Below are 13,307 nucleotides of genomic sequence, written 5' to 3'. Positions count from 1 at the left end.
TATACTCCATAAATTGAATGAGCTATGTAGCTTCATGGTGATGAGGGAAAATATGTTAAAGTATACTTAATGTACAATAAACTGGAAATTATATCATTTCAACTACTTGTGCTTATGATTAAAAAACTATAGATGCCAAAAATGTGTGGAGGAGATAACATAATTTTAAAAGTCGTTTTAGGTCTCAAAGACCATTGACACACCCATTTTCCCCTTTCTAATGTTTTTGTCTTTTTAAGTTGTTTTTATAATTGTTGTTTTAGTACTTTTATCTTTTTAGAATAATTAATAGTTCTTAGGTTATAAAATTTTCAAGTGTGTTTCACCTAGTTACTGCAAACCATGGAAAGGATGCCCAAAGGTACTATTCAATTATCAAATGCAGTAGAACTTTGTTTAAAAATTAGATTTTAAAGAGTCCTTCCTTAGTGGTTTAGTTCAATAACATTTAAATGACATGCACAGAGTACTCATTTTGGCACTATTTCTAATGGCTAAAAACTGGACCAAATATCCATATAAATTGTGGCATACTTATACAATGGAGTATTATAATAATAAATATGAATGAATTCATACTACATAATTTGTGGATCAATCTCAAAATATAATGTTGAATATCAGAATCCACACTCAAAAGTACATATTGTGTAATTCCATTTATATGAAGTTCAAAAACAAGAAAACTATCTATGGTGATAAAACTGGCACAGTGTAGGGTAATGACTGAGACAGGGCAGGAAGGAGGCTTCTTAGGTGCTGTTGATATTCTACATCTTGATCTGGGTAGTGCTTAGGCAGGTGTGTTCACTGTATAAAAATGCATCAAGATGTATAAACTTATGTTCACTTTTCTAAATGTCTGTTAGACTTCAAGAGAAGTTTACTAAAAAGTAAAAATAAAAAGACTTTGTGCTTCTTTCCACCAAAATAAAATAATGGCAAATATTTTGCCAAATAGTCTATTCTACCTATCTTTTATTGTTGCCGACAATAGAGATGATATTCTGATTAACACTCTGTCACTCAGAATGTCACTTAGCCTTAGCCTGTGCAGCCAGTGCGGCTTCCTCACGCCACTTAGCTTTCTTTGCTAGGTTCCAACTTGTTAAGGATTCATGTCGTTCTGCAGCCCTTTTGGCTGACGCTATCACAGCAAAACATGCGATAATTGTAAGTCCAATCATTATGTAACAAGCTTTCACTCGAGCTTTGTTTCTTGCAGCATCTATCATTTCTGGCGGGATCCGAGGCGGGATCTCTTCTATCGCTTTGAAACGCCCGGTCCACAGCAAGATTTTCTTGTCGAATTGTGAGGGCGTGTTCTCGGCGGGGACCCTGTGAACCTTTCCAGGATCTTGGGGCCCAGAGCCCCTGGGGGTCCCGCCTGTGGAGTAGCCGGGGAGACCCCGGGGCCGGAGAGTCGTCCCCGGGGCACATCGGAGGAGGCTCCCCGGGCCGGGATGTAGGAGACTCCCCACGGCGGCGGCGAGCATGCTGCGCCCAGTTCCCTTGCCCGCAGCCGCAGGCCGAACCAGAGCGCCAGCTGCCGGGGCCATCCGCCCAGACCCCCCTTAGACCCCGGGCGCTCCCAGCGTAGCGTATCCTTTCTCTTTTTTATCCCATACTTGCCTTGGTTTTTCTTTTCTTGCCTTCCTTTACGTTATTGGAATACTTTCTTCATAAGATCCCTTTAATTTATAAAAAAGGAAATGTACTTTTCTAATTTTTCCTTAATACTCTTATGAAGACTGACTGACATAAGAACATTAATACAGGTCAATCTCATTTTAACAATCATGTCTAGTGTTTCTTTATACTATTGAAGTTAGGTAATTTGAATTTCACTTCTGAAAATGGTAAATTAAATTATTTTAGCAATATTTCTGCTGAGAAAAATAGAACATTGGAAAAATAGAAAAGATATGTTTAAAGGTATATGAGAGTTAAGAAGCAGTGAAAATACATGGAGTCAAGATCTGAGAAATGTCCCAAATTCAGAGAGGTTATCCTGAAATCTGGAAATTATTTTTCCCCTATTAGCATTTATTGATTCTGTGAGAAGCAGCAGATATGCTCAGGTAACAGAATTACTGATAATCTAATGCAATTAAGGCATCAAAAATTGGAGTCACCTGCTAGCCAAGAGTTGACCAACTGAATGTCACTGCAAATGACTACATTAAAACAATCCAGCTTCAAATTTTCTTAATCTTTATAACTGAATTGAGTTTGTGAGTATTACCAGTCCCTGCCTTGGCTGAATGTTAATTATTTCTTGAGGAAGTTACTATCACCCAAGGCTTCAAATTATTTGTACACTTTTTCATAAAAAGTGAATTCACTAAATCAAAATAACTGAGTACTTGAGGAGATAAGAAAAGCACGAACAATAGCAATTAAATCACACAAGAGAAGCATACCCACTGGAGATTCAGGTATTGCATGTATCAGATAAATTTTTAAACAGCTTAATTTTCTTAGAGACACGACACTTTTGCCCAAGAATTGGGAGCTGAAAAAAAGTAAATTTTAGAATTGAGAAGTGTAAAGACTAGTATTGAGAAATCAGTGTGCAGTTTTACTAGGATATTAAAGTCAGCTGAAGATAAAAGTAGAAAACAGTGGAAAATGTGGATCAAAATAAAATATACATTATGAAGTCAGAGAGAAAAAACATGGGTGAAAAATACCTAAGAGAGTAAGAAGCATAGACGAAAGAGTGAAAAGCTTTTACATACAAATAGAGCCTGAGAAGGGGAGGGAGGATAATGGGGCTGAATATATATTTCAAAATATAGTAGATGAAAATTCTCAAAAATTTATGAAAGCCATTATTATAGGTGCAGTAATCCAGATGAACCCTAATAACAATAAATGAAAGGAAAAAACACCTAGGAACATGAATATAAAACTCTTATAAACCAACGACAGAAAAAAATCTTCAAAGTTTGAGGAGAAAAAAAAATATTTCAAAGGAACAACAGTAATAGAAGTAGAATATAATGGAATGATGTCATCAGTGTGCTTAAAGAACTTAATTGCATGTATAGAATTTTATACCAAGCAAAAATAACTTAAAAATGAGGTTGAAATAAAGAATTTTAAAAACAAAAATTGTTAATTTAGTCACCAGTAGACTCACATTAGGGAAATATAAAGGGTTCTTTAGAAGGAAAATGTTACAAGACAGCAGTTTGGAAATTAGGGAAGCAACGAAAAAGGTAACTGTGGTGGAAAATACAAATGAATATTGAGTATTTCCATCAATAATTAAAATATATAGTTGCAAAATTAAAAGGGAGAAAACTGGAGTCTCATTGACTTAATAATTCCAATGTACAAAGAAAGTAAAATGGACATCAAATAGGAAAAATAGAAGGCCAAAATTGAGATGGTAGTTTTAAATCAAATAGATCAGTAATTACATTAAATTTAAGTATACCAAATTCTCTAATTAAAAGAAGATAATTGTGAAAGTTGATATAATATGAAAACATTATGACATGCTATTTAAAATATATGTGTACAAATTAGAAGGAAAAAAGTTTTAAGGTAAAAGTTATAGAGAAAATGTATCACGAAATCAGTAAACAAAAGAAAAGTAAGTTACATTAGTATCAAGGAAAAGTACATTTTAAGGATAAACTATTTTCTAGAGATAAATAGAGTTCATGATAATTTTGTTTCATTACATTGTGAATATATAGAAATACCAAGATCATATATCCTTAACAACATACCTTTTGAAATAAAAAAGAGAAAAAAATTGGAAAAATTTAATCAACTCAGTCAAATGCAACAAAAGGATCTGATAAACTTTAACATCTAAGCATGATAAAATTACTTTTTTTAACAAACGCTAATAGAAGGAACTCTCTTAATTTTAAAAACTGTGGATAACAATTTGCAGTAAATATCAGACTTAATTGGAAATGTTGCAAATATCCTCTTGAACATCAATACCAGTTCAGTTGCCCATCAGGGCTTATCATAGCCAGTGCTATAATCAAGAAAAAGCAATAAAATGTATAGGGATTATAATGAAAGTAGTGAAGCTCATGATCCACAGATAATATACTTTGAATAGATTATTAAAATTTATCAGTGAATTTAGTATGGTAGCAGAATATGAGGACAATATATAAAAATCAGTTGTATGCTATGCCACTTATTATAGACTTTCCTTTGAGCATATGTAAAGAACACGTTATAATATAAAAATGTGAAAAAAATATTCAGTAATAAAGTAAGTGGATGATATGTGAAATTCAACACAGAAAGCTATAAAATATTAGAAAAATTTATGACAATCTAAATAAATGGAATATGAATAAATGGAGCATATAACATGTTGATTTGAAATGTCAAGTTTTAAAGGAATTCTTCCTAAATTTATTTCTGCATTCATTATAATCACAACAAAATTCCATTTTATCTTTTGTGCAAATTGCCATACTTCTTTTAATAATCTAATGCATATGTTAAGAGTGAAATTAAGTCACTCTTGAAGATAAAGAACAAGGTTGAAGGACTAGATGTCAGTTTATAGATGTCAAATAAATCATTGGTAAAATAATGTTTTAGCAAAGTAAGACAGCATGGTATTGATTCAAAGATAGATAAATATAATAATGTAACATAATTGAAAACCCAGAAACAAACCCACATATACATGGATTTTTATTTTATTACAAAGTTGGAGTGGAAGATAAGTAGAAAAACAAAATACTTTTTGATAAAAGAGGCTGATTCAACTGGATATTAATACAAAGGAAAATGAAACTGGACCTCTAACTCGTAACATATACATGCACAAAAAGTTCAACTGGATTGTAAATTTCAATGTGACAAGAAAACTAATTAGTGTGGGAGAATATTTTCATAAATTTGATAGACTTTATTCTGGGAAGAGAAGCTACTCAATCTTTCTCTGTCGGTGCCAAGAGAGCAGTTCTGTCTGCACCTCACTCATGTCAGCTCCTTGTGTTCCATTGTTTCATCACCTTCCTTCAGCTATCACTCCTCCTTTGAAGCTCACTCTGAGGCCCAAGTACACCTTCAACTTCTCATCCTCCATATCAGCATTAGTCACCCCAGGTCCCACACCCAAACTGTGCTTCTAATAATGTTCTCTTCTACAAAGACTGCTGTTCAAGGTGACATCAATTTTCAGATGCATAACCCATGTGACTATTTGGCACTACAATTCCTTAACTCTCTCTCCTTTTAAGATACTCCTACTTCAGTGTAACCTCATTCTCTTGTGACAACAATTAAAACTTGTCCTAATTTGCAAACCTAAGACCTGTCTTTTTCTCTAAACCACTGTCCCCTGTGATCCTTCATTCCCACTACACCCAATTCACCATATTCTTACATTCTCCCTATTTTCTCAGTTTGTGAAGTTCCTCCTACTTTCATACACCTCCTTTAATTGACTGGTTTTCTAAACTTGGTCAAATGAGATGTCTATACACCCTGCTCGTGAGCCCATATGAGTGAACACTTGTGATAGTTAGAAATCAGAGAACCTTTGGAGAAAAAATCCACATCACTGTTCCTCAGCAAAGTCCTGACAATGCTGTTCAGTTATTTTATTTACCTCTAGTTATCTCAGCCCACACTTGCAGAATCTTTGTAACCCCTTTCAAACTTCAACTAAATGTGATCTTGTTTCAATATTTCTTCCTTCTGTTCCATTTCAGAAGAAATGTCTCTTCTTTTTTATTGATCTATATTCCCTCATATCTCATCTCCTTGAATCACTGAATGTGTATTTACGTGTCTGTCTCTGTATCTCATTATCTTTCTTTGCCTCTAGATTTTACTATTCTATTTATCCTAATATTTTTCAAATGTCTCCATTGAATAAAAAGATTATAAATCTTTGGGACCCTATCCCACTCAAGCTGTCTTTCTGTGTCTCCCTGTATGTACAAAAATGATGAATATATTTTCTTTATTCACCTCTTCACTACACTCTCCCTTTTTAACCTCGTGGAATATAATCACCAATTACCAAATCCATCAGCCTGTTTTGTTTACTGGATTTTGATTCTCTCTCAACAGAGTGTGGTCACCACACCCTTTTCTTAATATTCTCATCTCTCTACACCTTACTTTGTAAGATACAGTTCTTTCCTAGCTCCTATTCCATGTGATCACATATTCTGTTTCTTCTTTTCTAACTCTTTTGTCTTTAGTCACCCTTTAATTATAGATATTCTTCAATATTTTGAAATTTTCTCTCTTGAATTTCTTTCATTTTATTCTTCACACCACTGGCTTCATCTTCTTATGTGCTTATTATTCCCACATCCATATCTTTCATATCCACCTCAGAAATTACTTCAGTACCATCTCTTCAGTGAACCTATTATTTATGGTCATCAAATTAATAACTTCTTTCTCTTTATTCACATAGCAGTTTACAAACTTGAGTTTGAACCTAGGAATATTTCCTTGTATTCAGAGTAGCTATTTACATATCTGTATCTCTCTATTTCTCCAATATATAAGTGATTGAGAAGCAAAGACCATGACTACCACCTTTGTATGGTGATTTGAGTATTGGGTTTTTTTCTTTTGCAATAGGAGACACTTTGTGAGACAAATTTCCTCTGTGTCAGTGTGTCAAGCTTTAGCCATATTCTATCACTAGCATTATCTGCAGACAGAGAGCATAGAAGTAGGAGGCAATGATTGTTCTTCCTCCTGGAGATTCAGCCCTACTCTCATTTCTGTGCCAAGGAAACTGTGAACAATGACAGATTTCGTCTTTTCATTTAAGTATTTTAATTCTAAGTATTACACTGTCCTGGCTACTGACTTCCCAAAAAAATGTGTGTGTGTGTGTGTGTGTGTGTGTGTGTGTGTGTGTATGTTGTAAAATCAATTAAGTTTCAAATGTCCTTCCAAATGGGTAGTTGGTAGAAATCTCAGCAGCATTTCCTAAAAGAGGTAACAGTATAAAGTTCTGTTGCTTTGGGGAATCACTGCTGCATGAATTGCAGTTTTGCCCAGTAGCTCAAGCAGTTACTTCACATCTCTGTGTTCTTATATTTTATGTTTTTATTTATTTTAAAAAATCAAGTACATGTGTTATAGTTATCTGCAGTAAAATGAGGATTACAATTTTGGTTGATATTTTCTCAGCAATTCCAGTCAGTGACATGAACTATCTCTCTTTTTTATTTGTTATAACACTTCTTTGTTTTCTACTAAGCAAGCTCAAATGGAGTTAGGGAGGCAGAGCTGAGTTAATTTTTCAGTTCTATGATTTCAATGGCCTTTCCCTTATCTCATTTTATCTTCATGCGATGGCTGGAATAGAATGCACAACTTCGTTAGGTCTTATCAAAGAATAAGGGAATCCAATTAACATTCCTCTATAGTAAAATACAGCTCTTCTTGATATTTTCCTTTGTATTCTATGGCCTTTATAAAATAGCTACCTCAACACTAGTATAGAAATACAGTTCAAAATTAATCATTTGAAATTGACAGTAGTCACTGTTTCTCATCGCCTCTCCCCCCACGTCCTTTACTCAGCTCACACTAGTTTGTTCATAACTGGCATGTGATACAAAATGGAAAACTGCACTTGCTATAAGTTTACTACTGAGTACACCCTCACCTTCTGGAATGATTAGTAGGTATTTGTGATTTATATGTGGCCTCACTACAAATTAAAAAAAATTATTACACTGCCACTAAATTTTTAGTCAGTTATGTTTTAAACAAAGCTCAAAATGTAATGTTGACTTTTACTTTCGAATTTAGTTTTAGACTTATCCCATGGTTTTCTTCACATCTTCTGGTCCACAAAGTGTGAGTCAGAGTGTAGCATACGAAATTCAAAAGAGTACGATGAAAGCCCATATGCTAACAAGCTGGAAAACCTAGAAGAAGTGTACAACTTTCTAGAAAAATACAATATTCCAAGACAGACCAAGGAAGAAACACAAAATCTAAACAAACCAATTAACAGCAAAGAAATTGAAGCAGTAATCAAAAAACTACCCAAAAAAAACCCTGGGCCAGATGGATTTACATCGGAATTTTATCAGATGTAGAGAGAAGATATAATACCCATTCTCCTTAAAGTATTCCAAAAATTAGAAGAGGAGAGAATAGTTCCAAACTCATTCTATGAAGCCAACGTCACCCTAATACAAAAACCAGGCAAAGACCCCCACCAAAAAGAAAATTACAGACAATATCCCTGATGGACATAGATGCAAAAATACTCAACAAAATATTAGCAAATCGAATTGAAAAAGATCCTACACCAATACCAAGTGGGATTTATCCCGGGGATGCAAGGATGGTACAATATTCGAAAATCCATTAACATCATCCACCACATCAAAAAAAAGAAGGACAAGAAACACATGATCATCTCCATCAATGCTGAAAAATCATTTGACAAAATTCAACATCCATTCATGATAAAAACTCTCAACAAAATGGGCATAGAGGGAAAGTACCTCAACATAATACAGGCCATATATGATAAACCCACAGCCAACATCATACTGAACAGTGAAGAGATGAAAGCTTTTCCTCTGAGATCGGGAACAAGAAAGGAATGCCCACTTTCCCCACTGTTATTCAACATAGTACTGGAAATTCTAGCCACAGCAATTAGACAAAACAAAGAAATACAAGAAATCCAAATTGGTAAAGAATAAGTTGAACTGTCACTATTTTCAGATGACATGATATTGTACATAAAAAACCCTAAAGACTCCACTCCAAAACTACTAGAACTGATATCAGAATATAGCAAAGTTGCAGAATACAAAATTAACACACAGAAATCTGTGGCTTTCCTATACACTAACAATGAACTAATAGAAAGAGAAATCAGGGAAACAATTCCACTCACAATTGCATCAAACAGAATAAAATACTTAGGAATAAACCTAACCAAGGAAGTGAAAGACCTATACCCTGAGAACTATAAGACACTCTTAGGAGAATTTAAAGAGGACACTAACAAATGGAAACTCATCTCATGCTCCTGGCTAGGAAGAATTAATATCATCAAAATGGCCATCCTGCCCAAAGCAATATACAGATATGATGTAATCCCTATCAATTTACCAACAGCATTCTTCAATGAACGGGAACAAATAGTTCAAAAATTCATATGAACCCACCAATGACCCCGAATAGCCAAAGTAATCCTGAGAAGGAAGAATAAAGTGGGGGGATCTCACTCCCCAACTTCAAGCTCTACTACAAAGCCACAGTAATCAAGACAATTTGGTACTGGCACAAGAACAGAGCCAAAGACCAGTGGAACAGAATAGACACTCTAGACATTAACCCAAACATATATGATCAATTAATACATGATAAAGGAGCCATAGACATACAATGGGGAAATGACAGCCTCTTCAACAGATGGTGTTGGCAAAACTAGACAGCTACATGTAGGAGACTGAAACTGGATCACTGTCTAACTCCATACACAAAAGTAAATTCAAAATGGATCAAGGACCTGAATGTAAGTCATGAAACCATAAAACTCTTAGAAAAAAATATAGGAAAAATTCTCTTGGACATAAACATGAGCGACTTCTTCATGAACATATCTCCCCGAGCAAGGGAAGCAAAAGCAAAAATGAACAAGTGGAACTATATCAAGCTGAAAAGCTTTTGTACAGCAAAGGACACCATCAATAGAACAAAAAGGTACCCTAGAGTATGGGAAAATATATTCATAAATGACAGATCTGATAAAGGCTTGACATCCAAGATATATAAAGAGCTCATGCACCTCAACAAACAAAAAGCAAATAACCCAATTAAAAAATGGGCAGAGGAGCTGAACAGACAGTTCTCCAAAGAAGAAATTCAGATAGGCAACAGACACATGAAAAGATGCTCCACATCGCTTGTCATCAGCGAATTAAAACCACAATGTGGTATCACCTCACACCAGTAAGGATTGCCACCATCCAAAAGACAAACAACAACAAATGTTGGCAAGGTTGTGGAGAAAGGGGAACCCTCCTACACTGCTGGTGGGAATGTAAATTAGTTCAACCATTGTGGAAAGCAGTATGGAGGTTCCTCAAAAAGCTCAAAATAGAAATACCATTTGACCCAGGAATTCCACTTCTAGGAATTTACCCTAAGAATGCAGTAACCCAGTTTGAGAAAGACAGATGCACCTCTATGTTTATCGCAGCACTATTTACAATAGCCAAGAAATGGAAGCAACCTGTGTCCATCAGTAGATGAATTTATAAAGAAGATGTGGTACATATACACAATGGAATATTATTCAGCCATAAGAAGAAAACAAATCCTACCATTTGCAACAACATGGATGGAGCTAGAAGGTATTATGCTCAGTGAAATAAGCCAGGTGGAGACAGACAAGTGCCAAATGATTTCACTCATATGTGGAATATAAGAACAAAGAAAAACTGAAGGAACAAAAAAGCAGCAGAATCACAGAACCCAAGAATGGACTAACAGTTACCAAAGGGAAAGGGACCGGGGAGGATGGGTGGGAAGGAAGGGATAAGGGTAGCAAAAAAGAAAGTATAATGTCGGGGGCATATGGAGGGATGTGCAACACAGAGAAGACAAGTGGTGATTCTACGGCATCTTGCTGTGCTGATGGACAGTGACTGTAGTGGGGCTTGTGGGGGGGACTTTATGAAGGGGGGAGTCTAGTAAACATAATGTTCTTCAAGAAAAAAAGAGAAATTAAAAAGGGTATAAATTTAGTAGGTATTGTCTCCCACCCAACATTACCAACCTTGACTGTAATTGGAAAATAATGAACAGCCAATTTGCAAGATTTCTGGTGTTGTTTAGGAGAGAACTATACAGAGTCCAGAGCCTGTCACATCCTCCTCTGATAAGATGATTAAGTATTCAGGAAACCATCTTGGGTCAAATGGACTTTTAGGAACCAAATCACTTCATCATTAATGTTGTCATCTACACATTAAATTTAAGTATCATGTTCTGCATTAAGGTTTTCTATCCCTTTCAGTTTTCATGCTAAAAGGTATTTCCCCCTTTATTCCCTGATATTTGGGGGCGTTAATGAAAAGGCTAAAATAAAAATTTCCTGTAGCATAAGAAGCCTCAAAGAGAGGAAAATAAATTGTGCAGAATATTTTAATTTAATTAAGTAGTCATTTGAACTGAATAAACATAAAGGTTTAGAAATCTGTGTGTTCACAAGCATAGCTCTGATATTTAACACATAAACACATGTAAAGTCCTTCCGTATAACAGAAAGGTGATATAGAAGTTGAGACATTAGGTGCTGAAACAGAGCATCAGTTAGTTGTCAGGGGAAATGGTGCATCTTTTGCTTCAACATAGTCAGTAACCAAGTGATTTATTCAAATCAGTTAAGTAGTCTATGTGGATAATCAACTTACACAAATGGAATGAATATTCAATATCTAGTTTCTAAGATATAAGCTACATAAATAACCCCGGTAACATCTGTTTAAAATGAACAATAACTTTTACAACATGGTTGTTTTTCTGAAATATTTGTAATCCAGTAAGTCATGAATAAATTATCATTAAAGAATGTATCTAAACACAATTTTTAATCTTTTATACTTTCTGCTAGTGCCATTTTTGGGGAGATTAACACATTTATCATATGATTAGTGCCTGCTGTTTAGTTGCTTCCCATAGCTCTAAGATGCCACTTTCAAAATTTAAGGAATGGCATGGTCCACTTTCAAATCTCTGAACACCTTTTGCCGCACACATCCTGGTTTTAAAATTTTTGCTGTATCTCCCACAGCTTTCATTTTCCTAGACTCATATATCCTAAACTTATTGCATGAGTATATATAATGCTTCGCCAATCTTTCCATCATTTTGGTGTCACTTTACCAAACATTTTCCAGCTGAGTCTCTCTGAACCCTGATCTAGTGCTCTGTAATGAAATGCCCGTAAAAGGGAGATAATATTCCAAGTAGGTACTATCAAATACTCCATCAAGAACTAGTTATTTCTTTATTAATTATTTATTTTACTTCCTGCCATGGTTTAACACTGATCAGCTATTCACTATGTTTAATTATGAGTACTGATTTGGCTTCTGTGCAAAATAGGAGTAACTTAACCCATAGGTAAGTATAATCTTACTTAGGGGATTTATGAGAAGATTATACAAAGGATAAATACCAGCATTAATATTTAAAATCCAAGTGACTTGAAATAATGATTTGTCATAAGCAGGAAGTATAAACCTCAAGCAATGTTTAAAAATTATGACATCAATTGATCAATTTTTTGCATATATGAGTTAGTAAAGCTACCTATAGTTATGTTTTTCAAGTTTGTAGTATTTGAAGTATTGACTTTCCATTTCATTTATAATTAAAGGTAAATGAAATGAAGAGAGCATTTAGGAAACCAAATACTAGATATTAAGAAAGAAAACAAGAGTTTAGTTTGAACTGTGGTCTTCTACTACTTGGTTGTTAGTTTGCTCCATGACCTTCAGCCAGTAACCTCATTGTGTCTCAGAGGATATAATAATCCTGACCTGCTTCACAGGGGCGTGCTGTACCTTAATTGATGGGTGTTAAGCGCCTGGAGGTACTTTAATGAAAGCCATTATTGAAATGCAATTATTAACATTTGGGATAATGAAGTTAGCTAAGATGGTTTAGCCAAGCCTGATGTGAAGATGTTTTTTAAGTTCAAGAGCACAAAAATTCCCTGATGCAAAACTTAAGAAAAAGGTCTAAAAAGGCAAAAATAGAAAATGAAATAATAACTGGCTTATTTGCTGACTTTAGCAGCATCAGGGCCTGTAGTTTATTGCTTTGTCTCTGATCAAGTGCATTGCAATCAATGCGAATTACTAGAGATGCTAGGAGATAATTTTGCAAAAATGTCAAAAATGCAAAATTTGGAAGAGCTGGATAGGCTAGAAATGACTGTATCGATTTTGTAAAGGTTGGTAAATTACTACAATACCACCTTACTTAAAGGTAGATTGCAAATCTTGCATTTTAAGCAAGATCTACTCTAATTTTAAACTTCAGGAAAGCCTTACATGCATTACACTCATCCATGAGAAATTTAGAAGATCATGTGCTTACCTAGTAGAAACTTGCTGTGAAATTCCCAGTAGGGTTCATCCTTCTACTCAACAATTCCTATTTGTCTATACATTCCATCAGACTTGTCTTTACACTTAGAGAGCCATCAGACGAGAATATAAATAAGTGAAAAACCAAAAATACAAAAAACTCTTCATGAAATGACAGAAACAAACAACATTTTCAGAAAAGTA

General features: G+C 34.7%; 1 protein-coding gene across 1 annotated transcript; it reads right to left on the bottom strand.

Annotated features, from left to right (window-relative positions):
• Positions 1-644: 644 nt before the first annotated feature.
• Positions 645-1,548, bottom strand: LOC108386488 (protein FAM162B-like). The gene has a single exon (XM_037008713.2). It carries the CDS (start codon positions 1,494-1,496, stop codon positions 1,035-1,037), a length of 462 nt encoding a protein of 153 aa, XP_036864608.2. The 5' UTR covers positions 1,497-1,548; the 3' UTR covers positions 645-1,034.
• Positions 1,549-13,307: the final 11,759 nt, after the last annotated feature.

The sequence above is a fragment of the Manis javanica genome, chromosome X (genome assembly GCF_040802235.1).
Source record: "Manis javanica isolate MJ-LG chromosome X, MJ_LKY, whole genome shotgun sequence".
Taxonomy (NCBI): domain Eukaryota; kingdom Metazoa; phylum Chordata; class Mammalia; order Pholidota; family Manidae; genus Manis; species Manis javanica.
The sequence above is the reverse complement of the archived record's forward strand: the minus strand, read 5'-3'. Positions and strand labels throughout refer to the sequence as shown.